This window comes from Heterocephalus glaber, unplaced genomic scaffold (genome assembly GCF_053883595.1).
Source record: "Heterocephalus glaber isolate CG9 unplaced genomic scaffold, H.glaber_assembly_v1.0 deba00001472, whole genome shotgun sequence".
Taxonomy (NCBI): Eukaryota; Metazoa; Chordata; class Mammalia; order Rodentia; family Bathyergidae; genus Heterocephalus; species Heterocephalus glaber.
This window is the reverse complement of record NW_028258315.1, coordinates 31,393,102-31,420,220: the sequence shown is the minus strand read 5'-3', so window position 1 is coordinate 31,420,220 and position 27,119 is coordinate 31,393,102. Positions and strand designations below refer to the sequence as shown.

At 37.0% G+C, this 27,119-nt stretch overlaps 1 protein-coding gene across 4 annotated transcripts in view; it reads right to left on the bottom strand.

Moving 5' to 3' along the window:
- The window catches only part of Mtr (5-methyltetrahydrofolate-homocysteine methyltransferase), a 113,214-nt gene that overhangs the window by 67,112 nt on the left and 18,983 nt on the right, over nt 1–27,119 (bottom strand). For 3 of the 4 annotated variants that reach the window (XM_004854601.4, XM_004854602.4, XM_013075807.3), the window contains exons 7-15: nt 27,051–27,110; nt 25,920–26,014; nt 20,407–20,507; nt 19,080–19,141; nt 17,698–17,765; nt 15,655–15,734; nt 12,069–12,181; nt 9,727–9,867; nt 8,024–8,209 (exon numbers count right to left, since the gene is read on the bottom strand). In XM_004854601.4, coding sequence (XP_004854658.1) covers nt 8,024–8,209; nt 9,727–9,867; nt 12,069–12,181; nt 15,655–15,734; nt 17,698–17,765; nt 19,080–19,141; nt 20,407–20,507; nt 25,920–26,014; nt 27,051–27,110 — 906 coding nt within the window. The remainder of the gene's footprint in view (nt 1–8,023; nt 8,210–9,726; nt 9,868–12,068; nt 12,182–15,654; nt 15,735–17,697; nt 17,766–19,079; nt 19,142–20,406; nt 20,508–25,919; nt 26,015–27,050; nt 27,111–27,119) is intronic. The other variant, XM_021266365.2, reaches the window with a different exon arrangement.

The window sequence follows — 27,119 nt, the reverse complement described above, 5'->3', positions numbered from 1 at the left end:
CCCCTGAGGGTAAAATTGCCATATGAGGATATACTGACTGTATATAATTTCTGGTTTTAGATTTTTTTTATATATAACCACAAATCAATAGCAACCACAACAACTTCATAAACACATGGATAATGCAAATACAACATACGAGAACTTATGGGACACAATGAAAGCAGTCTTATGAAGGAAATTTATAATGGCGAATTCCCATAAAAGAGTGAGCTCAAATAAACAACCTAATGTTGAACCTCAAGCTTCTACAAAAGGAAGAGCCGAGGGCTGGGGATTTAGCTCAGTGATTTCACCGCCTGCTGCACAAGCACCAGGACCCAAGTTCGATCCCCAATACAAAAAAAAAGAAGAGCCAAGCCATGCCCAAAACTGATATGAGGGAAGAAATTATAAAGATCAGAACAGAAAGGAATGGAATTGAGACTAAGAAAACAATATGTAGACTCAATGAATCAAAGAGTTGGTTCTTTGAAAGATTAAATAAAATTGACAAACCCTTAGCCAACCTTACCAAAAAAAGGAAAGAAAAGACTCAAATCCATGCAATTAGGAATGAAAAGTGTGAAATCACAACAAATCCTTCAGAAATCCAGAAGATCCTCAAAACCTAGTCGGAGAAGCTGTATTCTAATAAGATGGAAAACACAGAAGAAATGGACAGATTCCTGGATTCATATGAATTACCAAAGCTGAACCAAGAAGATATAAAAATTCTAATAAATCAGTATCAGTCAGGGAAATTGAAGATGAAATTAAAAACCTACCAACAAAGAAAAGCCCAATCCCTGACAGATTCACTGCTAAATTCTACAAGAAATTTAGAGAAGACCTAATGCTGCTACTTCTCAAACTCTCTAATGAAACTGAAAGGGAAGCAATACTCCCAAATTCATTCCTAGAAGCAAGCATTACCCTGATACCAAAAACCAGAGAAGGAGCCAACTGAAAAAGAGAACTACAAGCTAATCTCCCTAATGAACATAGATGCAAAAATCCTAAATAAAATATTGGCAAACAGAATGCAGCAAATCATCAAGAAAGTTATACACCATAACCAAGTAGGATTCATACTAGGAATGCACTGATGGTTCAACATACACAAATAAATAGATGTAATACATCATATTAATAGAGCCAAGGATAAAAACCAGATGATCATCTCAATAGATGCAGAAAAACATTTGATGAAGTTCAACACCTATTCATGATAAAAATCCCACAAAAAATTGGAATAGATGGTTTTTATCTCAATCTGATAAAAGTTATCTATGACAAACCAACAGCAAATATTATACTAAACAGACAAAAACTGAAAGCTTTCTCTCTAAAATCAGGAACAAGACAAGGATGTCCACTATCACCAGTCTTATTCAATATAGTTCTGGAAACATTAGCCACAGCAATTAGACAAGAAAAAGAAATAAAAGGAATAAGGATAGGAAAGGAAGTTAAATTATCATTCTTAAAATAAATTAATTAATTAATTAATTATCATTCTTTGCAGATGACATGTTGCATTACATAAAAGACTCCAAAAACTCTACCAAAAGACTTCTGGATTTAATAACCAAATTCAGTCGTGTAGCTAGATACAAAGTCAACACTCAAAAATCAATAGCATTCCTATACACAAATAACAAACCCACTGAGAAAGAAATCAGGGAAACCACACTTTTCACAATAGCATCCAAAAAAGTGATATACCTAGGAATCAATCTAAAGAAGGAAGTAAAAAACCTTTACATGGAAAAATATAGTATTCTGAAAAAGGAGATCAAAGAGGATATCAGAAAATAGATATCCCTTGTTCTTGGGTAGAAGAACCAATACAGTGAAAATGGCCATATTTCCAAAATTGTTACACAGATTTGATGCAATCCCAATCAAAATACCAATAGCATATCTCACAGAATTAGAGAAAACCATCCTAAAATTCATTTGGAACCAGAAGAGACCTAGAATAGCAAAAGCAACTCTGGGCAACAAAGGCAAGGCAGGAAGCAACACAATCCTCTACTTCAAATTATACTACAAAGCTACTGTGATAAAAAAACAGCATGGTACTGGCAAAAAAAACATGCCCGAGGATCAATGGAACATATTAGGAGATGCAAAAACAACTCCAGACATATTCAGTCACCTTATCTCTGACAAAGGAGTCAAACACCTTCACTGGAAGACAGACAGTTTCTTTCATAAATGGTGCCAGAAAACCTGACTTTCCATATGGCAAAAATTAAACTAGACCCGTACTTTCACCATGCACTAAACTAAAATAAAAAAGTAAAAACAGAAAGAAAAAATGGAAACAAAGCTTTTGTATATAGGGAGGGGAGGGGGACTTGAAGGGAGGGAGGAATGGGGAAAAAATGAGGCAGGATACATCATGTACAGGTACAAATTCCTATGAAGAGTTATCATTATGTATATCTAAAATGTGCTAATAAATGTTTTGCTTGAAAAATAAATAATAAAATAAAATCACAACTATAAAACTTTTAAAAACCCTAAACTCAAAATGGATCAAAGATCTAAATATTAGGGCCAGGGATTTAGCTCAGTGGTTCTGCTGCCTGCCGCGCAAGCACAAGGACTCGAGCTCCATCCCTGGTATCAAAAAAAAAAAAAAAAATTAGGTAATAAAAGAAGCAAGATATATCGTGTACAGGTACAAACTCCCCATGATGAATGTTATTGTATCTATCTAAACAATATCAATAAAGTTTTTGCTTTAAAAAAGTACGGTGAATGTTGAACACTATTATAGTAAAATATATTGCCATTACCCCCCTTCAAATTACTCTCTCTTGCTTTGAACACACTTATCCCATCGTTTCTGCCATTTCCAAAGCCATTCTAGAAGTCCTCTTTCATGAGTATCTTTAGCTATGCTGTCATAACTGCCTTGATGTCTTGAATTGATTCAAAATGTTTACCTTTTATGGTCATTTTGATTTTGGAGAAGAGCCAGAAATCGCATGGTGCCAGACCCAGTGAATTGGGTAGATGAGGAAACACCATCATGTTTTTATGCCTTTCTGTTGGAAGATACTTGGCAGCAGCATTCAGTACATTTTTTTATCATACCATGTTGAGACATTCATAAAAGAGGATTTCCAGAACTGCTTGAGAAAATGGCAAGAATGGAAGGAATTGTCTTCAAAACAAGATGGAGTATTTTGAGGGAGATTTATGGCAGTGTATCTTTTATTGTGATAAATTTTTTAATTTAAACATTCACCATATATTTTGATCATACCTCATGTATTATTTACACGTATGTATACTTTTAATGTATTTCCCTATGTTCCTGAGAATACTGCTATACTGTATTTTGAATGTCCTCCCACTCATATTGTAGCCAGATGCAGTGCCACACACCTGAAATCTTAACACTCAGGAGGCTAAGACAAGAGGATCAAGATTTCTGAGCAGCCTGGAGTACACTGGGTAACTCAAAAAACACAGGACAAAACAAACAAAAACAACCAAAAGAGAAAAAAGTCCTCAAACCCTCATAGCTTTGTTAGTGTAACAGTATTAAGAGACCTTTAAAAGATGATTATGTCACATGGGCACTGCCCTCATGAACAGATTAATGTCATTACTGAGTTTATTACCTTGAGAATGGGTTCCTGATAAAAAGGATAAATTCAGTCTGATTTCCTTGCTCTCCATGTATTCATTTGCCTTTCCAACATATTATGACACAGCGTGAAGGCCCTTGCCAAATGCTAGCACCATGCTCTTGTATACTTGCCAGGCTCCAGAACATGAGTCTAATAATGTTTTGTTTATAAATTATTCAGTGTGTGGCATTCTGTTAGAGGAGCAGAAATGGATGAAGATAAATGTAAAATCACACCAGGACAGGAACTTGGTTTTATTCTCTGCTATCTCCTCAGAGCCTAGAATGTGACCTGACATATATTTGACTCATTACAAAGTAATAGGTTGATTTATACTTTAAAGGATCATTTAGATGACAAAAAAGAACTCCCATAAAAAGAAGAAATAAAAACTCATTAGAGGGTTTGGAGGATAACGTAAATATGAAAATCTCACACACAGAGCAGAACACCAGAATTAGAAAACAGGACACAAAATTATGCAACCTATCAAAAACATCCTAAACCTGAACAATGTGTGTCAAGAGAGAGATAAAACAATTCAAGGTCACATCCTGCAACTGCAGCCATTTCTTGACTGAATGAGCTCATTGAGCGCCCATATAATTTACTAGGTCATCCTTATGAGGGCTCAGAACATCATGGACACAGAAGAGTCAAGTATTGTGAGAACAAAAAATGAGTAATCCTCATAGAAATAGTCAAGAGTTAGAACAGTACTGGATTTCTTACCAATACCAGTGAAAAACAGGACTCAATGGACCTTCCCAATACAGGACTATGTTAAGCTTATACTCCTATAACCATACAACTGTCAATGAAGTAGGATAGAGCCACTTGTAGACATATCGGGTCTCAAAAATATTTACTGTCATGTGTTCTTTCACAAGAAGCTACCAGAGGAAGCATTCCATCAAATGAGTATTTAACCAAAAATAGGCCAATAATGAGATCTAAAAACCTAATGACAGGTGATAGGAACATCTCACAGTGATAGGTGTACAGCTTGTCTACTGAGTGGCCTTTCCAGGTCATGCTAGAAATCTTGGAGAATTCAAGAAATTCAAACGTCAGTTTAGTTAATGTGTATCACAAAGTGGATAGTGGAGATTTACACACTAGCACATAATTTGAAAGTGAAATATATAGGAAACAGTGCAAACAAAGAGAAACATTAATGTGGTAGAAAACAAGGTGTAGCAAAGGAAAACCAATCACAGTACACTGCATGACTAAGCCTTTACACTGTTTAACAAGTAAGCACTGAAAATAGTCATCGTTACAATGAACTACATTGGTAGATGGAGAGATAAAAGTAAAGATGTATGTACTGGGAATAGGCAATAGTAAACAGCCAAATCTTTAACCATTGTTGGTAGTCAAAAAATGTAAACTACAATTTGAAGACAAAGAGGTAAATACCATAAGAATTGGTTTAAAAAGTTGAAAACGGGTGCCTCTGGGGATGTGGAGGCAGGGGGTTTCCACTTTTCATAAATAGCCTTGTAGAACTATTTGTCTAATTATTTGTGTATATTCCTCTGACAAAAATAAAAATTATATCAAAAGGTCCCACCACACTAATCAACTCATATTACTAGATACAGCTTTTCAGACAATTTAACAGTATGCATCAAAATATTAAATATACATACCCTTTGGCTCCCTTCTATGAGCTACCCTAAAACGTTTCTCCAAGACAACTGGCTACATGAGAGGATATTCACTGGCCACTGTTCATGCTACTAAAAAATTAGTGCAAAGGACTAATTAAGGTATGTATTGAAACATAATGCAATCATGAAGCCATAATCTATTTTCACTAAAATGGGAACATGCCATGGTGGCACCTGTAATCTCAGCACTCAGGAGGCAGCCAGGAAGTGTGAGTTCAAGGCCAGCCTCAATTAAATTACAGTGAGACCCTGACTCAAAAACAAAAAAAAAAAAGAGGGGGGCCGGGAACTCAGCTCAGCGGTTCCGGTGTCTGCCTTGCAAGCTCAAGGTCCTGAATTTGATCCCCAGTACCGAAAAAAAGAGGCCCACATTCTGTCAAGCTTGGGGAAGAAGTTTACAGAATGGCAGATGTAATCTCACTTACACAAAATTTTCCATTTACTGGAACTTCTACTTTACTCCACGGCTTCATGGGTTTTTCCCTCATTTTACTAGTGTTTTCAAGTGACAACTCCTTCAAGAGACCTTATGAGACCACTTTTTTAAAAACAGTCAACTCTTCCCTGGCAGCCTTTCCCTGGGTCTTTTACAGCACAGCCCTGATGCATGAAACCAGTTCTTGAAGGCTTGAATCCCAGAACTACTGCTTACTAGCTGTGTGATATGTAATGTCTCAGTGCTTCAGTGCCTCACATAACAAAAAAAAAAAATAATAGATACTCAAAGTTAATATCCTTGGAAGAAAAACTGATGTATCATGTGCTGTGTATATTTTCTTGGTATGAGTTAAGGTTCAATTTTTTTTTTTTTTTTTTTCGGTACCAGGGATCAAACTCAGGTCCTTGCACTTGCGCAGCAGGCAGTGAAACCACTGAGCTATATCCCTGGCCCAAGGTTCAATATGTTAATGATGAAAATTATCTTCTGCACTCTTCTGAATTATATGTATTTTTCTTGTGATAAAAGTGTAGTTTTTATACAAAAACAGTAACACTTTTGTTAACAATTTCATTTCAAAAATTAAAAAACAAAGGGAGGAAAAAGTACATATTATCCCACCACTTGTTAATTGTCAATATCTCCATGTGAAATGAGCCCAAATCCCTTAGCTGACAAATACCAATTTTTTTGTTTATATAGACATTTTTCATATCCATACTTCCTTATTAAACAAAATTGGGATCATATCACTTGTCTGTTTTATATTGTTCTATCACCTCATTCTTTTTAGCTAGTACTCTCCGTGGCATGTACCAAGATTTATGCTTTTCCCTAGTGATGGGCATTTAGAATGTTCTCAAATGTTTTACTGGACATTTAGAGCTCAGTGGTACAGTGCTTGCCTAGAACTTCAGAAGCCCAGAGTTCAATTTCCAGGATTGAAAACAAAAGAAATCAATTTTTTGCTACCACAATGCTACGATGAATGTGAACACATACCTTTACATAGTCAACCTATTACAAGATTTCTAGGAAGGAATTAATCACCAGGAATGAATTTTTTTCCAATTGTTTCAGATACTGAATATCAAAATATGTATGAAAGTTATATGAAGTATAAAACATAACAATGTAAGAGTCACTGTATATGTATCACCCGGGTGAACCATCATTATATACAAATATATTTATTTTGCCCCCCTGTGGTGCTGTGGATTGAATCTACGGACTTGCACAAGCACTCCAGCACTATCGTTATCCCCAGTCCTATTACATCTGAAGCTCCTTCCCATGTGCCCCACTCTGAATTAGTGGCATGAATATTATGAGGGTTGCCATTTATCAATCTTTATTTTTCTACTTTATAAAGGAAACTAATCTCATTGCTTTGCTTTTATTTCTTTAATCATTAGAAAACAGTATTTTCTCATAGCTTCACTAGCTATTTGTAATCCTTTTCCTATAAACTGCTTAATCATTTCCTTTGTCCATTCCTCTACTGGCTGATTGCTCTCTGGCTTATAGATGCTCTGGGCATATTAGATGTTAACCTACTGCTATTATTCATGTTGTAAACAGTATGTCTTTCATCATACAAAATTCTACATTTTTATGAGGATAACTATCAATTGTCTTTTTGGCCTCTTAAGTTAACATCCCAAGTTTAAGTTAATATTTTCTATATGTTATTTATAACTTTGTACATTTAAATCTTTAATCAATGTAGATTTAATTATGGTGGGAAATAGGGCTAGTACTGAGAGGTGGGGCCTTGAAGAAGAGATTAAGTCATGACAGTTCTTCCTTCACTAATGGATTCACATTTTCATGATAGTACTGTACACTGGTTACCAGAAGAGTGGGTTTGGTATAAAACCAAGTTCCATCCTCTCTTTACTCTCTCACACTCTCTTTGCCTTCCAACCATGTGAAGATATAGCAAAAAAGGGTCTTACCAGATGTAATCTCTTAATCTTAAAACTTTTCAACCTCCAGAACAGTGACCCAAATAAATAGTTTAAAATCTACCAAGTGTATAATATTGTTATTAGAAGCACAAAGTAGTTTAAAACAGGGATCTAGCTTTATTTTCTTCCAAATGCATAATAACCAGTTGTCCCAATGGTATTTACTGAATAATTTAATTTTCTCCATTTACGTAAAAAATTTAATATATATCAAATCTTCTTCATATAGGGAGACATGCATGAATATATATATATATATATATATATGGGTGACACAATGGAGCTGGGCCAACAGAAATCACTCACCTGTCCTTCTTCATCAAAAGCCATGACTACCACAGCAGCTCCAAACTTCTTAATTTTCCTGGCCTTCTCCAAGAAGTCCTCTTCTCCCTCCTTCAGACTAATGCTATTGACTATGCACTTCCCTTGGCAGCACTTTAACCCAGCTTCGATCACAGCAAAATTGGAAGAATCAATGCACAAGGGCACCTAAGAGAGGCAAGAAAATCACAGTGTCACAAGTCAACACAAATCCCCTTCGAAGGGCTGGCTCCCAAATAGTTATGCACATACCACTGATGGTTCAGAACCACTCACCAGCAAGACATACCTTGGAATTACAGTCCTATTGTGAACATGTCAACGAATTTTGGTGACAGTTTGGTGTTTCCACCCTACTGGTGAAAATGTGTAAGTAAAACATTTTTGTATTACCACAATTAGCCAAAATTTGGTCTCCAATAAATTTTAGTAGTACTGTAGGTCAAAACCAAAAAAGATAGGAAAAAGGACAAAGTAATAATAATAATCTCTTAAATTACATAATGTCCTTCATGGCTGGCAAGGCACTTTCATCATTATAACTCACAAATCAGGTAAAGCAGGCATGACTAGCACATTTCAGATATAAGAAGGAAAACCAGGGTCACTAGCTCATCAGTGTATGGGGAGCCACCCTTCTTCCCACCATGAAGCTGATAAACACCTGGCTCCCCCTGATTCTGACTGACTGAACTGGTCACAGAACTCCTAGCACTTTAAATTTTTGAAAGGTTTATTCTCACAAAAGTGGTGAGGTTTTTTTAAATACACAAGTGAAAGATGGATAATGCATACCACAACTCTAACTTAAGCATTTGCTGAAGCTTAATAAAAATCTGAGCCCAACCTGAGACATAGAACTTCTAAAGTACCAAGAAGTTGCTTTATAAAAATAATCTCAAGTCCAATGTGATGACACACATCTGAAATCCCAGCTATGCAGAAGACTAAGACAGAACAATCTCAAGTTGAAGCCAGCCTGGGAAACTCAGCAAGACTGTCTCAAAATAAATTTTTTTTTAAAAGGGCTATGGTACAGAACTTACCTGGCATATGGAAGCCCCTGCACTCAATCCCCAGTACTGAAAGGGGGGGGGGGGTCTCTCACCACAGATTTAATGGCAGAGAAATTAGGTGAGTTTTTGAACTCTCCTAAAAATTTTTAAAAGGCTAACACAAAAATTAACTTTCACCTTTTAAAGAAAAAAAGCTGACATAATACTTTATTGTTTCACATTATGTCTTAACCTATTAAGTCTAACAAGGTCTCTTCTTCCTACGTAAGGAAGCACTGAGGTCCCCTACCCAAGACAGAAATGGAAACAATGATACAGCAGGAAAACAGGTAAGCACACCCTTCAGAAACATGAAAAGTGAAATGTGAAATGTCCAGACATGTAGGGAAACTCACTTAGTTCTCATTACCAATCCCAGAAGCTTTGGAAACTGCAAAGCTGAAAGGATATCTATCTCCAAAATCTGGCTTATGTCAAAAACATTATCATTAGTCAAGGAAGCTAGAAATGAGAGCTCTCAATATAGAGGGGGAAAAAAAACCACTGCGCTCTTAATAGAGAGGGGAAAAAAAAAACAAGAGTTCATCCGTGGACAGATAAATGAAGTAACTGGCAAGCCTAACTGAGTGACAGAGTAAATTCCCTTGCTGAATGTAAACTTTGTACAACCTTAGCAATGTCAGGCTCAGAAGCAATGAGGTTGCAAAATCTGGTCATTGCACTTGGACCATCTAGCATGCCATCATCCATGTTGACATCCAGCACCTGAGCTCCCATTTCCACCTGCACTTTGGCCACACTCAGGGCTTCCTGTGGGAAGAATTCAAGATGCATCATCATTAGGAGATGGTGACTCAGAGAAGCCTAAAAAATAATGCAAAATAATCCCTTACCACTTCCAGTAGTCCTCTCCAACTACACTAGCCAGCCCCACTCCCTAACTCTGGGCCTGCCCTCCTCCCCAAAGCATTGATGAGATTAATCTTCCTCACATAGCTCCTTCATAACATTTCAGTACTTGGTATCCACCAAAGCTGTTTTCCTACCATAAGGAACCTAAACACAGCTGGTAGTCAAGGAGCAGGGCCACCTTCTCACCAGCTGAACAGCCTGCTCAGCCCCTACTATATCCTTCAACCAGCCAAGTGCATTTCCACAGATCACATTCCCTTTTCCTTCTGCATTGGTTTACACTGTGATGAAGTCCCATCTCCTTCAAAGAAAGTCCTTAGATGTGGTTCATTGCAAAGGCCCTCGGTTCAGTTCCCAGTAATGCAAAAGAAACAGACACACAGACACAGAGACAGAGAGAGCGCGCAAGCACAAAGACAGAGAGACCTTACAAAAAAAGTCTTTAGAGAAACCACTGTCATGTAACTCTTCAGTTTGCCAAAACATGTGAACATGAAAAAATTTCAGTGTTTTTACACTTCTGGAAGGCTTTTCAAATCCTTTAATATACTAGGATATATTGTAACTCTCCAAGAACAAAATACTTTAAACAGAATTTCCCACTAATGACCATTTAAGGAAATTATTTGAGGACCAGTGTTCCAAAGAACACACTTTGGAAAACACTACTTATTCCACAATGAACTACATCATTATCACATGGTTTATTTCATTATAATTTCCTATTTCATAAGCAGTAGTTATTCCTCCAAACAGATGTGAAGTACATGGAAACCAAGAAAGGTCTTATGTATCTCCTACTTTGAACAATGCTGGGAAAAAAATGTACATGTTCAAAAATGCTTTGTAACTGGAAAAGTAGTGTCTTTAAGTCTGTACTACAGTCTTCAATGTAATAATCAAGTATAAAATCAGTAGTAGGTGTTGATATGTCCAGATTTTTTCTTACTCCAAGAAAATCAAATAAGAATTTTTATCAGTTGTTATGATAGAATATAAGCATGAAATCCTCTGGAACAGGCCATAAGGAAACACCATTCGCAGTGAGGCAAGGATGCACAGAAAAAAGATCACAATTAAATTCAGTAAAATGTTTTTCCATATCAGTAATGATTAAATAATGTAAATAATAAAAAGAGGGGCAACTCCCAGTCCTCATTCTTGAAGGGTTTCCATCTAGTTGGAGTATATGGCGCAACTGTATTGCACTGCCATAGTGACTAGTACAAAGAAAAGATCTTATTAAATAACAGATATTATTACTTCTACCAGTTTAAGTAGTGTCTGCTCTCAGTGTCAGATTCATTAAATCAGAGAGATGAAAAGGACACCACACAATGGGCAGAGGAATCAAAACATAAGTAGAAGGAACACCAACTGCAGAACACAGCATGACTAGCAAAGGTCATCAGTACTTCTGAAAGGAGCTAACATGAGCCAGGTACAGCAGAGGAAGCAAGCCTGCAGGGTGTGCAGATGAGTCAGAATGAGAAAGCACTAGACCTTGGTGGAGAGGACAGAATGGTGCCTCAAGAATTTGGATCTTACTCTACATGCAAAAAGTCATTTTTGCAGGACTTCTGACTGGGGTGGTCAGCAGCCACAGAGTAACTTGGTGTAGATTAAATTTTGGTCATCCAGAGTGACCATGGATAAAGTTATTATATAAATTTTCCGAAGTAATGGTCTATTTTATTTGTTTTAATGTACAGCTAATAGAATCAATCCCTCACCAATCAGCATTTGAAGCAGTCAGGAGGAATTAAGCAAAAATTTTCTTGGCTTTCCCTTTTCCTACAAGGGTTTGTAAGAGGCCATGCTAGTGAACAGAAACAGCTAGAATCTGTAGCCTACCCATCTCAGCCCACTTCATGCCTTAAATGTGGTACTTTTTGACAAATACTGACAAAAGCAGCATCAACTGTATGAAGCCTCATCTTCCCACTGACCACCTGCTGTGAACACCCATTACCATTTTCAAAGCCCCTCTAATAGCACTTCCTAGCCCCTCTAATAGCACCACCAAGGGCAGAATGCTGTCTCAGGCTGTCTAGCCAGAGACATAGCAGATGCCTCTGGGGTCTTACAAGGATGCTCACTTCATAGTTTCCTGCCATGATGAGTTTAGCAAACTTCTTGGATCCTGCCACGTTACAGCGCTCTCCAATGTTAACAAAGTTGGTGTACGGTCCAATCCTGAAGGGCTCTAGACCTTAAAAGGAGAAGTATTTTTAAAAATTCTTGAAAATGCTTATCGGTGACATAAGACCCATAGACACAAATGTTTTCAGTAAGAAAGAAGTCACTATGCCAAAGCCCATCTGAGCAGATGGACAGGAGATCCAATGTGGAAAGAGGACCACAGTCTGCTTTAGGGAGACTCAAATGCAACAAAGGTTACATGTTGTGGCTATATGTACAGCCAGAATTCTCAAAAGAAGAAATAGGGGCCGGGGATTTAGCTCAGTGGTTCTGCCGCCTGCTTCGCAAGCGCAAAGTCCCAAGTTTGAACCCTGGTGACAAAAAAAAAAAGAAGAAATAATTCAGGATTTTCAACTGCAAATATCCCTGAGAAAAAAGGAAAAGTTATCATCATACCCCTATGTAACGAACAGTGAGGGGCAAAGCCATGAAGAAAGTTGGAAATAAAAAGAGGATTGTTCCATATCTCAGGCATCAACTTGAAGCCAAAGGAGCAAGCTATATTAATCCCAGGAACAGTATATGTACAACTTTCCTCCATCTCCCAAACCAGGCCAATTTAGGGGCAAATGTTACAGAAAATATGTGGGCAAATTAATTGCAGTAAAAAGCAGCATACAGTGTAGATACAGAAAAGGGTTTCAACTGCTTTTGTTTTGTTATTTTTAAACTACTAAGAGAAGGCAATCTCATGGGATGGTTATAGCCAGGCTCTGGAGACAGACAGCTGAGTTCAAATTACTTACCTAATCAAAGAACCTGAAGCAACTTCCCACATACATAGCCTCTAAGCTTATAAAACGGGGACAGGAAAGTATCTACCTTATATTATTATACAAGTGAAACTGGAAAATGCTCATAAGCACAAAGTTAACACTGGCAATAACTGTCATTAATAAAACAATATGGCTTCTCAGTCCTTTGCCAAAACACTGGTTAAAAAAGCAGCAGAAATTAATAAGAAATTAATGAATATAAGCTAGCTAACTATAAAACCATTCCAAAACATTTGTTCACCCACTAAGAAGAAAATTGTTTTCTATAGTTTCAGCTTCTAATTCCCTTTCCCACTGGTAATGATGCTCATGGGCCCAAGCTAGCTTCAGAGCGCCCCTGACCCTTAGATTACATGGGGGTTCAAAGGACAGGCAAACAGAGATGCCAACATTTAAATTCTGAAGAGTTCTTATGTGACCTAACAGCATTTCACACAGTTCAATTCTATTATGAACATCAAATATCTGATAACGAAACTGATTTCTCTCAAGTCTGCAATTTATAAAACAAGTTAAAAACAAGTGTTTGATGTAACTCTTAGAAAGAGTATGAAATTAAAATTCAAGAAAAAGAATTCTTACATATAAATTCTAAGAAAAATAAATCATATGTAAATTGTTTAGATTCCCAAAAAGGTGAGCTATCTTTGTTATGAGTCCTTGGCTGAAGTGACACAAAACTGCAAGTTCCAAGGATAAGGTAAAACTTCCTGCCACACTTTTCTCTGACAAAGCCACTGTATCATAAATCATAGACCCAACCTTTCCAAATCTCATGTTCTGCCTTCTGCAGCACAAAAAGAAAAGAAGACTATCACAAAGAAGTATGTTTACTGACTCAACTTGACACTCACTAGGGCTAACTCTATAAATATATTCTGACTGAGAAAAGTTGATATTTCTCTTGCCGTCACTTGTATTTTATTTTTTTCTTAGGATAACATATGAAACAAAAATATTCCATTTTACAGAGATGTTAACTATAAAGCAACAAGAAAATATAATTTCTCATGTGTTATGTGCAGCTTCTCTATACAAATATTTTTTGGCTTAAACTTGCCATCTAATATTTCAGTAACATCAGGCAGGGCCAGGGATTTAGCTCAGTGGTTCCACCGGCTGTCTTGCAAGCCCAAGGACCTGAGTTCAATCCCCGGTACCAAAAAAAAAAAAAAAAAAATCAGGCAAAATATAAAATTTAAAGTTATTTTTCTAACAGTAGGCAGGAGGACTGATTTTATTAGTTTCTTCTTTGAATATCAAAACACATGCTGATGGGCTGGGGATTTAGTTCAGTGGTTTCTCTGCCTGCTGCGCAAGTGCAAGGACCCAAGTTCGATCCCCAGTACCAAAACAAACAAACAAACAAACAAAACACATGCTGAGGGGGCCAGGGATTTAGCTCAGTGGCACCACACCTGCCTCACAAGCACAAGGTCCTGAGTTTGATCCCCAGTACTGGGAGGGGAAAAAATAAAAACATGCTGAAAATAAGAAGCTAATAGAACTGTTGAGAACCAAACAAAATATAAATACACAATTCTTTGTGAAGTACCAAATCTACAACAAATATAAGATTACAATAATAATGTCTTAGAAGCACACAAAATTTTCCAGGAAGATACTGCTGTTATTACTCCACACTAAGCCTTGGCAGTTTGGAGTTTTCAGTAACTAGTATCAATACAATAAACTTATTAGGCTGTGGTCAAGGATGTTCTTGAAAACAGTGCACAATAAAGACTGGACCACAGAGTTCTCATGGTAATGTGAGCAAATCACCTGGGGCCTTCATTTACTTTACCCTGAAGCTGATGTCCTTCTAGCCCCACACCTAGTAAAAGGGTTCTTTTCTTCCTATTTCAAATTATCAATTATTCGTTTTAATCACTTTAATCCTTATTTACAATTTCAATTTCTCACACCAGAGAAACTTTACACGTGTGTCCTATTTATTTCACTTAAGAGTATGGCCTCAAGGGGCTGGGGATTTAGCTCAGTGATTTCTCTGCCTGCTGCGCAAGCACAAGGACCCGAATTCAATCCCCAGTACAAAAAAAAAAAAAAAGAGAGAGTATGGCCTCAATATGCATCCATTTAGCTATTAATGACTCTAGTCTGTCGTTCTTTACAGCTGAGTAGTACTCCATTTTATGAAAAACCCACATCTTCTTTATCCAGTTTGTAGTTGATGGGCACTTGGGCTGCTTCCAAGCTTTAGCTATTACAAAATAGGAAGAAAAGGTCCAAAGGGGTAGAGGAAGTGGGAGGGGAAGAGGAAAGGTAAGAAGGGAAAGAAAAAATTATGAGAAAAGGAAAAAATGGAAATGAAGTGTTTGTAAATAGGGAAGGATGGAGGGGGTGAAGTGCACACAGGTACTGGGGGAAAAAATAAGAACCAAGATACATCATGTACAGGTACAAACACCCAATGATAAATGTAAACATACTGTATACCTAAAATGTACCAATAAAAGAATTTAAGCAAAAAAAAAATTAGCATGTAATATCCATCTAATACATGTATATTTAATGAAAAAAAAAAGAAAAAAGGTTCATCACTAGAATTCAGTGAAGTGCCAAGAAAATATGTTCTCCTCTTTGACCTAATAAGTTTTGACACAAATATCACTACCATTTAGAATAAGCATACTAAATACATTCCACAAATGGTTTATGAAATCATAATCACGTCTTCATGACTTACCAGACAGTAACATATGTCCTTCAAAAACACTGGCAGGTGGAACCCTAGGCTTACAATTTTTCACAGCTTCAGCAATTTCCCTGAGTTAAGAGAAAATACTATTCATTAATGCAGAATAAAATAAATTTTATTAAAGTAATTTTGTTAGCTATGAAATTAAGTCCTACTAACTGTGCACATAATTATATGCCTACTTCCAAATGTACAACAGCAATTATGCCTTTTATTTTTCCTAGTGTGCAGGAAATTAAGCTATAAACTTTAAACTTTATGTGCCTGCCCAGTTGGCTTTGTGCTGGCTGTGTTGTTTCTGCCCATGAAATGTGAGTTGTGTGAGAGTCTGCCCAAATACAAACTGCAAACGTTCTCCCCTTCACCAAACCTACAGCTGTCCTTTACTATTTCAAGTCCACACATAGAACATGTATGTAAAGAACATGCCTTGTTGCTTTGCTTCACTGGTTTAACCCAGAAAAGGCTTCAGCTCTGAGGACAGGGAGCAGATAGGAGCAGATGGACCAGGAATAGATAGCAATCAAGTCCTCTGCACCAGTTTTTATTATAGGACACACACAGTAGAGAGGGTACACAGTGTTAAGAGTATTACTTCAGGGCCGGGGATTTAGCTCAGTGGTTCCGCCGCCTGCCTTGCAAGGCAAGGACCCGAGTTCGATCCCCGGTACCAAAAAAAAAAAAAGAGTATTACTTCAAAATACATCTCAAACTGTTTTAGTCATTCATACTCTCTTAACTTTCTCAGCTCTATTAAATCATGATTTTGATCAACCAGAAAGTCTGGCTTCTCCAGTGAACTCCAGTGAAAACTGTTCTCTTTACTGCCCTCTAAATTAGCAGGTAGAGGTCCAAGTAAAAGCAGCAAATATATAAACAGTTATAGATCTACACATACAAATACAAATACAGAGAGATATTTAAAACAACTCCTCTTTTTAAAGAGGAAATCACTTAAAAATCAAAAGAGAGTTAAGTCTGTAATCCAAAGATGTATATTCAACTATTCCTAGCTTTCAGGTATGATATAAAAGATGTTTTAAAAATTTGGGGCTGGGGGTGTTAACTCAGTGTTAGAGCATGTGCTTGTCATACACGTGGTCCTGAGTTCAATCCTAGTAATGCACATGCACATAAAGAGTCTATTATAGAAGTCAACAAAAGCAGAGAACTATTAAGCAACTCCGAAAGTAGGCACATGATATGCATGAAAACAGAACACTGAGATGACTGGTTCAAAATATGATCGTCAAGTCACTTTAAGGAAAAACATAATCACAAAATGTGCAAAACTATGTTGTGTTTCACTGAGTTCCAATCTTCCTGGAAGCCACTAAACTGTAAGGAATTAAACAAATACATGGCCTTGCTCTCATTTCACTCCTTTCCTTCATACACTCATTTAAAAGCACCAACTAAGGAATGACTGTACCAGACCAGATGAAGATGCTTCTTGACCTCAAGACACTTTTCTTACTGCCTTTTCCATCCATGAAATAATTCCGATGGAGGTAGATACTGCTCACAAGAAATGTAAGCTGGCTCTCTTTGAACATTCAAATGTTACTTACAGGTATTATGATGTTTGGGATTTGCTTTGTAATATTTCAAGGGAAAATTTGGGGGATAAAATAAAAATGGCAAAACCTTGAAATTTATGGCAACTATGTGATAGGCACATCGTTTTACAGGAATTTATTTTCTCATAATTTGGAGAACAGAAGTCTGTGATTAAAGCATCAGTAGGGTTAGTCTCTTCAAAGGTCTCTTCCCAAGTCCTAAAGATAGCTATCTCCCTGGGTCTTTACATGGTCTTCCTTCAGTGTATGCATCTGTGTCCTCTTCTAAGGACAGTAGTCCTACTGGATTATGATGGCCCCAGTCATTCTACCTTATTTGCCTCTTTAAAGGCCCTATCTCCAAATGCAATCACAATCTGAGCTACTAGGGGTCCAGACTTCAATATACAAATTGTGGGCAAATATAACTCAAAATATAACAAAAGGTAAAATATTGACAGGTGATTATTACCGGATATGATCTGGTGTTGTACCACAGCATCCACCAACTATATTGACCAAGCCATCCATAGCAAAGTCCTGCATTTAGAAAAAGTTTCAGCAAGTTCATCTGAATTAAACTCACCAAAACTAATTCAGCATAAAATCTTTTACTTTCTATATTTCCTGAACAACTAGGATTATACTGAAAAGAAAGCTAAACAGACAGGTGTGGAAGTACATGCCTGTAATCCCAGCATTAGGGAGGCTGAGACAAGAGGTTCACAAGTCTGAGGCCAGCCTGGACTAGACAGTGAGATGCTGTCAAACAGATGATCAATAAATAGGTAGATAGAAAGAAAGAAAACTGAAGATATTTAATTCTAGTTATAAAAATTTCACAAGCTCTAGATATTAAGGAAAAAATACTTTAGTGACTATGAAATATTTTATGCCATTTAAAATGGAGTGAGAGATTCATTTGATATTAGTTTTTTACCTATATGCTGAGATAAATGAGTATGAGCTAGATGGTGTGTTATTTTGAAATAACACATAAAATGATTATCAGTTTTAAAATTTAATTTTAAAATTTAAAAAAAAAAGTCACACCAGCGATATGTCAAGTGCTCCAATAAGCACACATGGTGGTGGCTCCATACTGGACAGCACAAGTCTAGAGTTTAAGCAGAGACTGGTGAGTAAAATTCCAGGAACTGAGACAGGAAGTCAAGGACTTGAGTCAAGGACCCTGTAAAAATAATCTATTTAAGATACTGGAATCATTCAAATCAAGTCAGAAATAGTTTAGAAGAGAACATCAGTGATCCAGGAGCGAAAAGTTCAAGGAATGAGGGGAAAGAGCCGCAGGGGTTGAGATGGGTGCACCAAAGGAACAGTAGTGGGTAACAGAGTCTCACGATTCAAAGAGGGCAAGTAGGGGCCGGGTATTTAGTTCAATGGTTCTGGCACCTGCCACACAAACACAAGAACCTGAGTTCGATCCCTGGTACCAAAAAAAAAGGCCAAGTAGGTAGGCCAAAGAGAGGAGGATGATAGAAGTGACAATGTGGGCCAGGAGGACATCTATTCTACCCAGCAGATAGGGAGATAGAGGGGTATGTGTTGGGGTGGGGGTGGGGGTCATTACTTGGGAGTGCTGCACAGTAAGCAACATCTCAGAGAGCCAAGTTTTGACCAAAGTGGGAATTTTCCAACAGCCACCAATGCAACTGGCAATAAGGATGATGATAGGTAATAGCCCTTGTCTATGCCTTTACAACCTTAATTCAGGGCAGCCAAACTTTTGTTATTTGTACACTGGAATTTCATTGGGGGAAAATTCTGCTTAAAAATATTCTAAGTCTAAAATTCTGTCTGACTTAAAAACCCAAGTGAAAGAGGATCCCTGACCTTTAGGTGCATGGCCATCATGGAAGGTGTTTCATCATAGTCACCAAAAGTGTTGGGAAGACCTGAGAAAAGACATTTCAACCATTATTCAAAACTACCTTAATAAATATACAAATATATACATATACCTCACATTTTTAAAGGCTTTAAAAGTTTTATAAATCAGTATTGATAAATGGTGATTACTTGAAAAACCTAATAATACATAACTAATATTTAGATAATAAACAAAGACACCACACACCCCCCAAAAAAAAAATCACAGAAGAAAATAAACATTATTTCTTTTCTATCTGATGTACAACTGATAGGACAGCCCTCACCTCCACTTCCATCTCCATAGAGAAATTAATTCTTGTTACCAAACTGCTTGGGTATGGAGCAGGGGAGCACTACATATTCTTTTAACTAAAGAACACCTGTTATGCAATGAAAAACAAAAACAACCAGTCTCCTTTCAAATCAATTTTCCCAAGACTTCAGCCTCTATCTAGTTTTCTTTTATTTATTATCTCCTTCCAGTTATCTTACTTTTGGTGAGAAATAAAATTGTGCAGTTTAAAATGCATGTATTTGGGAAGAGAAGGCTAGAAAATAGCCAGGTGTGGTGGTGCACACCTGTAATCCCAGCACCCAGGTGACGGAGGCAGCAGGAGCACCACAAGTTCAAGACCAGCCCAGGCTACATAGTAAGTTCAAAGAAAACCCCAACTACTTAGTAAGGTCCTTTCTCAAAAGGAAAAAAAAAAAAAAACCTGGCTAACCCAGAACAGATTACCAATATTTAACTGGATGATTTGAGAATTATCTACAAATTTTTACACAGAGTAAATTAGAAGTACTAGCTTTTAGAGAAGAAAAGGTAACAGCATTGAAAATTCTTCTGCTGTTTGTCTGCAAAATAGACTGAAAGAGAAAATGGATCCCTCCCCTCTTTGGCTATCTGGCCACATCCACCAGGCAAGCACTGCTACCAAAAGTAACACTCCAGGGCCAGGGATTTGGCTCAGTGGTGCTGCCACCTGCCTCGCAAGTGCAAGGTCCCAAATTCGATGCCTGGTACCAAAAAAAAAAGTAACACTGCAGGTCAATTATGTGACTAGGCTCGGTTTCTGTAAGTATGTCCTATTCTGAAGCTTCAGGGTGAGTCAAACTGTTCCTGCAGGTACAAAGGGAAACACTGGGTAAATACTTTTCAAATTCCTTTCATGAATGTCAGCTATATACCAAGACCTGCAAAACAAACTCTTCTAATCAAGATCTGTAACCCCACCTACATGCCTTGTGGATATGCATTTTTCCACGAGCAAATCCTTGCAACACATACCTGCATTGGGATAACAAAGGACATAGGCAGTGGTACATTTTCCAATTGTTTCAATAAAAGGTCTCATTTCAGTTGCACCCAGAGCACAATTTAATCCAATGCTGGAAAAACAAAAGAAAATATTAGAAGGATTACCTTTTATTCAAAATACTTATACGTATAAAAGTTATGATACAGAGAATACACTTAAAACCAAGCCAATAAATTTCCAAATTCAATTCACTTTATTCAATTATAGTCAAAGCCATCTCACTGAGGTCCCCTACAGTACCACGTATGTTTTCCCATGGTTCCAACTTCAGTTAATATTACAACTAGTGGACCTGCCCATGGATATAACTCCTTAAGTACATTAACAGATTAGCTAATAGTATATTGTAGGATAGAAATTATAGCAAACTGCCACTGTTAATAAAAAGTCCAATCTGAAAATATGTAAAGGAAAAGAAAAGGAAGATTGTAAGGTAGGAGGAACATGAAATAGTAAAAAGAAGTCTAGGTGTCCAGAAAAACAGGGCACAGTCCCAGGTCCATAAGCAGAGTCCCTGCTACACTAGAATTCAGGCCCTTGAGGCCTTCTGGAACTTAGCATTCAACCATGAAGCCCCTGAACCATGGGATCTTTTGTTTTCATATTGTGCTTTTTTTTTTTCTTTTTATTATGATTCCTAAGTGCAATGTGGCATCCTAGATTGTATCCTGGAATAGTAAAAGGACATTAGTGGAAAAATTTTTAAAAACCCAATGTTATGGCTTGTGTCTAGATGTTCCTTCAAAGCCTCATGCAGTCACAGGTGGGGCATTTTAGAGGTGGCTGGATCTAGGGTACAGGACGCTGGGATTTAGTGTGTGATGCTAGGATTAAGTGTGTGATGCTGGGATAAGGATTTGTAGTTACTGAATTAGTCCACTGATTGATTTGGCATAGTTCTGGATGTGGGTGGCAACACTCGAAGGGCAGGTAGCCTGGAAGGGATAAAAGAGAGAGGCAGGCTGCTGCTGCTACCACTTCCTCACTACTTTACTGCTTTGCTGCCTTCTGCCCACCATGAACTTTCTCCTCTGAGATGCCCCTCTGCCATACCACCCTCCCCTGGAGTCAGCCAACTAAGAACTGAATCCTCTACAAACTGTAAGCCACAATAAATCTTTCCTCTTTAACTCTGAGCATTGGGTATTTTGTCTCAGCAATGAGAAAAGTAACTAACAAACGAAATAAAGTCTAGAGTTTGGTTAATAATAACACTTAATTTTGACAAAAGTACCTTAGCTAAGTAGGATGTTAGGGAAAACTTGAGGAAGAGTATACTTGAATTCTCTATATTATCTTTTCTATAAATCTGATATTATTTTTTAAAATATTTAACAAACATCCAACACCCATTCATAATTTTAAAAAACAAAATGAAACTATGAGCTAACTAGCAATAGAAGGGAGCTTTCTCAACTTAATAAAGAACATCTACCCCCCAAAATTCCAGCTATTAAACTTAATAATGTGAAACTAGATGATCTAGCCCCTAGGTCAGGAGCAATACAATAATGTCCACTTTCATATCCCAGTCAACTTTGCACTGAAAGTCTTAGTTAATGCAATATAAAAAAAGTAAAACAAATGGTGTACAGATATTGGAAAAGATGAAATAAAGATGTCTGTCTTCAGATTATGTAACTATTTATGAAGATTTTCCCAAACTAAAAACTCCTGAAACTGATAAGTAAATACAGGAAGGCTACAAAATGAAGGTAAATATACAAAAGCCAATTATTTGTTTATATACTAGCACTGAGCAATTTAAAATTCAGAATAAAAAACATAAAGCCATTTACAACACCACCAAAACAAATGAAGTAAGTGGATGTAAATCTAATAAAATACACAGAAGATCTAAGAGGAAAAGTATAAAATTTCAATGAAATAAGGCAGGTTCAGATAAATAGAAAGATATTACATATTTACAAATAGGAAAACTCAATACATATTGTTAAGATGTTGGGTGGGGGATTTAGCTCAGTGGTTCTGCCACCTGCTTTGGAAGCACAAGGTCCCGCGTTCAATCCCCAGTACCAAAAAAAAAAAAAAAAAGATGTCAATTCTGCCAACTTAATCTACAGTTACACAATCCCAATCAAAATTCTGGCAAGTTATTTTGTGAATATCAACAAACTTATTTTGAAGTTTACATGAAGTGGCAAAAGACCCAGAATACTGAAGGAAAATAAAGTCAGAGGACTCACACTATCTGACCCTCAAAATTACTGAAAAACTGGAGTAATCAAGACAGGGTGATCATGATGAAAGATGAGACAAATAAATCAGCGGAACAAAATAGAATCCAGAAATAAATCTACATAAATATAGTCAACTGATCTTTGACTCAGGAGTAAAAACAACACAATGAAGAAGGATCAGTTCTTTCAACAAATGACACTAGAACAACTGGACATCCAGATTTGAAAAAATGAACCTAGACACACAGTTTACACCATTCACAAAAATTAATTCAAAAATGAATCTAAGACCTACCTATAAATCATAAAACTTTTACAATTCTGGAAAATAACACCAGAGAAAATCTAGGTGACCATGAGTTTGGCAATGAATTTTTCAGATAAAATATCAAAAGCAAGATCCTGACTGAAATGTTAAGCTAGACTTCATTAAAATGTAAAATTGCTCTGCAGTTAAGACACTGTTAAAAGCGTGAAAAAGGGCCGGGGATTTAGCTCAGTGGTTTTGCTGCCTGCTGCGCAAGCTCAAGGACCCGAGTTCAATCCCTGGTACCAAAAAAAAAAAAGCATGAAAAAAATTTCAGACTGGAAGAATCTGCAAGACACATATCTGATAAAGGACTGCTGTTCAAAATATATAAAGAACCTTAAAAACTCAACAATAAGAAAGCAATCCAACTAAAACAGGGGAAAAAATCTAAACATACATATCACCAAAGAAGATTAAGGATGGCAAATAAACCTATGGTGATGCTCCATAGTCTATGCCATTAGGGACTGAAAATTAAAATGAGTTACCACTATACTTATTAAAATAACTAAAATCCAAAACAATGACAGCGGGGTTGTAGAGCAATACAACTTTTATTCATTGCTGCTGGGAATTCAAAAAGGTACAGCCTTTGGAAGACAGTTTGTTGGTTTCTTACAAAAGTAAATGTAATTTTACATATGACCCAGTAATCATAGTCTTTGTTTCTTATCCAAATGAGCTGAAAACTTACAACCTCAAAGAAACTTGCACATGAATGTTCATAATAGCTTTATTTGGAAGTAAAACTAGGTAGCAATCAAGATATTCTTCACTATGTGAAAGTACAAACTGGTAAATCCAGACAATAGTGTTATCATTCAGCACTAAAAAGAAAAAAACTACTAAGCCAGTGATGGCAAACTTTTTAGAGCTTTCAATGATATTAACAGCCAGTCGTGGCACGCATGCCATAGGTTTACCACCACTGTACTAAGCCATTAAAAAGACATACAGAAAACTTAAAACATATATTGCAAAGTGAAAAAAACCAAAAAGGCTACATACTTTGATTACAACTATATTTCATTCCAGAAAAGGCAAAACTATAGGATTGTAAAAAGATTAATTGCCAAAAGACAAGAAAAAAAGATGAATAGGTGAAGCCCAGGAGATTTTCAGGACAGTAAAACTATTCTGTATGATACAAAATAATAGATACACATCATTATATCTTTGTCAGACACATAATATGTACAACACCAAGAGTAAAGGCTAATGTACACAAACTACAGCTTTCAATTAATGTTTTGATATTGGTTCACACTGTAACAAATTTAATACACCAAGGCAAGATGTTAGTAAGAGGAAAAATTGTGGAGGCAGGCAGAACAGGTGGCTGACCAAGGAGAGAGTGTATGGAGACTCTGTACTTTCTGCTCAATTTTTCTTTAAACCTGCAACTGATCTAAAACAACCATGATTCTGTGATCGCTAGTGCCTAACAGAGGTACATCTCAGCTAAGACTGTTAAGATCAGCCAGGCGCAGAGGCTCACACCCATAATCCCAGGTCTCAGGAGGCTAAGGCAGAAGGATTGACATGAGTTTGAGGCCAGCCTGGGGCACCTAGTCAGTTAAAGGCCTCCCTGGGCTATATAGCAAGACCCTGTCTCAAAAAACCAATAAAGAAAAAAAAAAAAGATTGCAAGATCAAATGCATGGCTAATTTTACAATCTTAAATAGACATATCCTGTTTAGCTATTTTATTGACACATTTGGTAATTTAAATTTTTGTTTCATCTTATGCTACTGTCCCCTGGATTCAGAACATTAAAAAAAAAAAAACTAAAAAAAAAATTTTTTTAAATCATTCCGTTAGCCAGGTGTGGTGCCACACACCTGTAATCCCAGCACTTGGGCCTGAGACAGGAGGATTGCCATGAGTTCATGGGCAGCCTGGGCTACATAATGAGTTCAAGGCCAGTCTGAACTACAAAATGAGACCCTGTCTCAAAACAACAACAACAAAAAATCATTCTGTTATTGAGGGCTTCATAGCTCAGGGGTTAGAGCACTGGCCTCATAAATCATTCTGTCATTATTAGACTAGATGCTTGATTTTTTCCAATCCAATCCTAGTTTGTCTTTTCAATAGTTTAGTGACTTCAGTTCCTCATTTTTTAAATGAAGAAAGTAACATTCAGTTTTCAAGGTGATGTTAAAGTTCATTCAAATGAAATATCATATACAGAAATGCTTTATAAACTGTGCCGTTCTCATGTTAACATTAAGTCACTAATACATTTATCATGCCTCTCTGCTTAATTAACTGGCTTGTGTTTTCCAAAAAAGCTCAAATGTCACCTTCTCCTAAGGCTCCTATTCTTCCTGTGTATGGCCAGATCTTCTGTACAGTATTTTATGTTTTATGTTTTAATTTATTTATGCATTTCTCTTAGTGTGACTTTCACATCTGCCAATATTCCAGGGCACATAGTAGGATTTCAATAAATGACATAATATAGGGTTCTGTCCCATTGTTCTTTGTTAACATGTATAATTTGTGACAATCACCAATCAGTAAACAATAGTTTCTTAAACATTATACCTTGTATCTACTACTTTAGTCTGTAAGACTGATAAAAGATAAAACCTAAGCTTTAGAATTCCCACCTTATTCAAAGCTAACTAGCTGCCCAAGTAGGGAGAGGAGCTATCCTAAAATCTGCAAAGCATTAGCCCCAAAATGTAAGCAAACAATAAGAGCTCTTACTCAGGCAAGCATAGTCATAAATCACAAGAGAGAGGCACCTACAAGCAGGATGAACAAGCAAGCACTGGCTGGCCAGGAGATATAAGCTCTCCCACTCCCTCAAAGTGACCCATTTTAGGAACTAATTGGTGAAAGTACATAATACACCATGAAAGTGGTACACTTGAAATATGTGGAAGCAATCACCTTCCAGGTCACAGTTTATAACCATCAGGGAAGATATTTCCCAAAAAAGTCCAGGAAGGAATCACTCACCAGAGTGGGTCTCCATGAGAAACACTGATGACAAATGCCTCTCCTGTCTGTCCAGAAAGAGTTCGCCCACTTTTATCAACAATGGTCCCTGAAATCTGAATTAACAAAGTAAACAGAGTCAATAATATAGATTCAGATAAAGAATATAATCATAAAGACAAAATAAAAAGGCTGATGTTCTTTGTTCTTTTACAGAGAGAACCATAGAACTCAAACTCAAAAGTAGCAATCTGCATAAGAACCAGGATAGACATATGCCAAGTGACTAGGGGAGGAGCCATAGGAACAGAGAGAGGGGAATGTCACTGAGTCAAAAGCAATCCCTCCCACAGCACTAGAATTCACACATCCAGTCCCACTGAAGAAGTTTTCCCAAAGACGGTTCAGTTTATCTTGGTGTGAAGATTATACTTAATTGCCAGCTTGACTGGCTTTATAAGTCACCATAGGGGAATAGCAAAGCATACTTCTGGGTGTGTCATGAAGGCATGAGCTTGGGTATTATATCTGGTCCCTGGCCTCCTCCTCTCTGGTGTAGATCCTCTGTTTTCCTTCCAGGCCACCAAGAACTAGGCAGCTTTACTCTGCCATGCTCTTCTGCCATGATGTTTCTGCTTTGGAGTCAGCCAAGCATGGACAAAAACCTCAAAAATCATACACCAAATAAAAGGTCTCCTCCTTTAAATTGTAGGTATCAAATACTTGGTCCCAGTGGTATCTGACTAATACACCTGGACTTCTGCTGGTAAACATCTTATTTTTCTGATGCCCTTGTTTTGATTTTGTTCTAGTCCCACCAACTAATTTTATAGGTCTGCCTACTGAGTTAATGAACTGGTGTCTGAGTAATGAGTACTTGGCAGTCATCATGTAACTCCATCACTCCCTGAACCCTTGTAAGACTAGATCTTTAAGCCTCTGTCTTTAGGAGAGCTTCTTTTGAACAGCCTGCCTCCTACTAATCACTTCTAGGTTCATTTGCATTGCCTTGTCAGAGGCAAGGCTGCTACTGACCTAAAAGTGGTAGTAGGAAAGAGCAAAAAGGAAATTAAAGTGGGTGGTTTCTAAAAATCAATAGATGACAATTATTATATAAAACAAAAGTCATCATGCAAACATTCTAAAACTTACAAAGACAGGTCGAGGAGTATAATTCTCTTCAAAAAGTTTCTTGAGTGCAAACAAGGCTGCCTGTCAGGG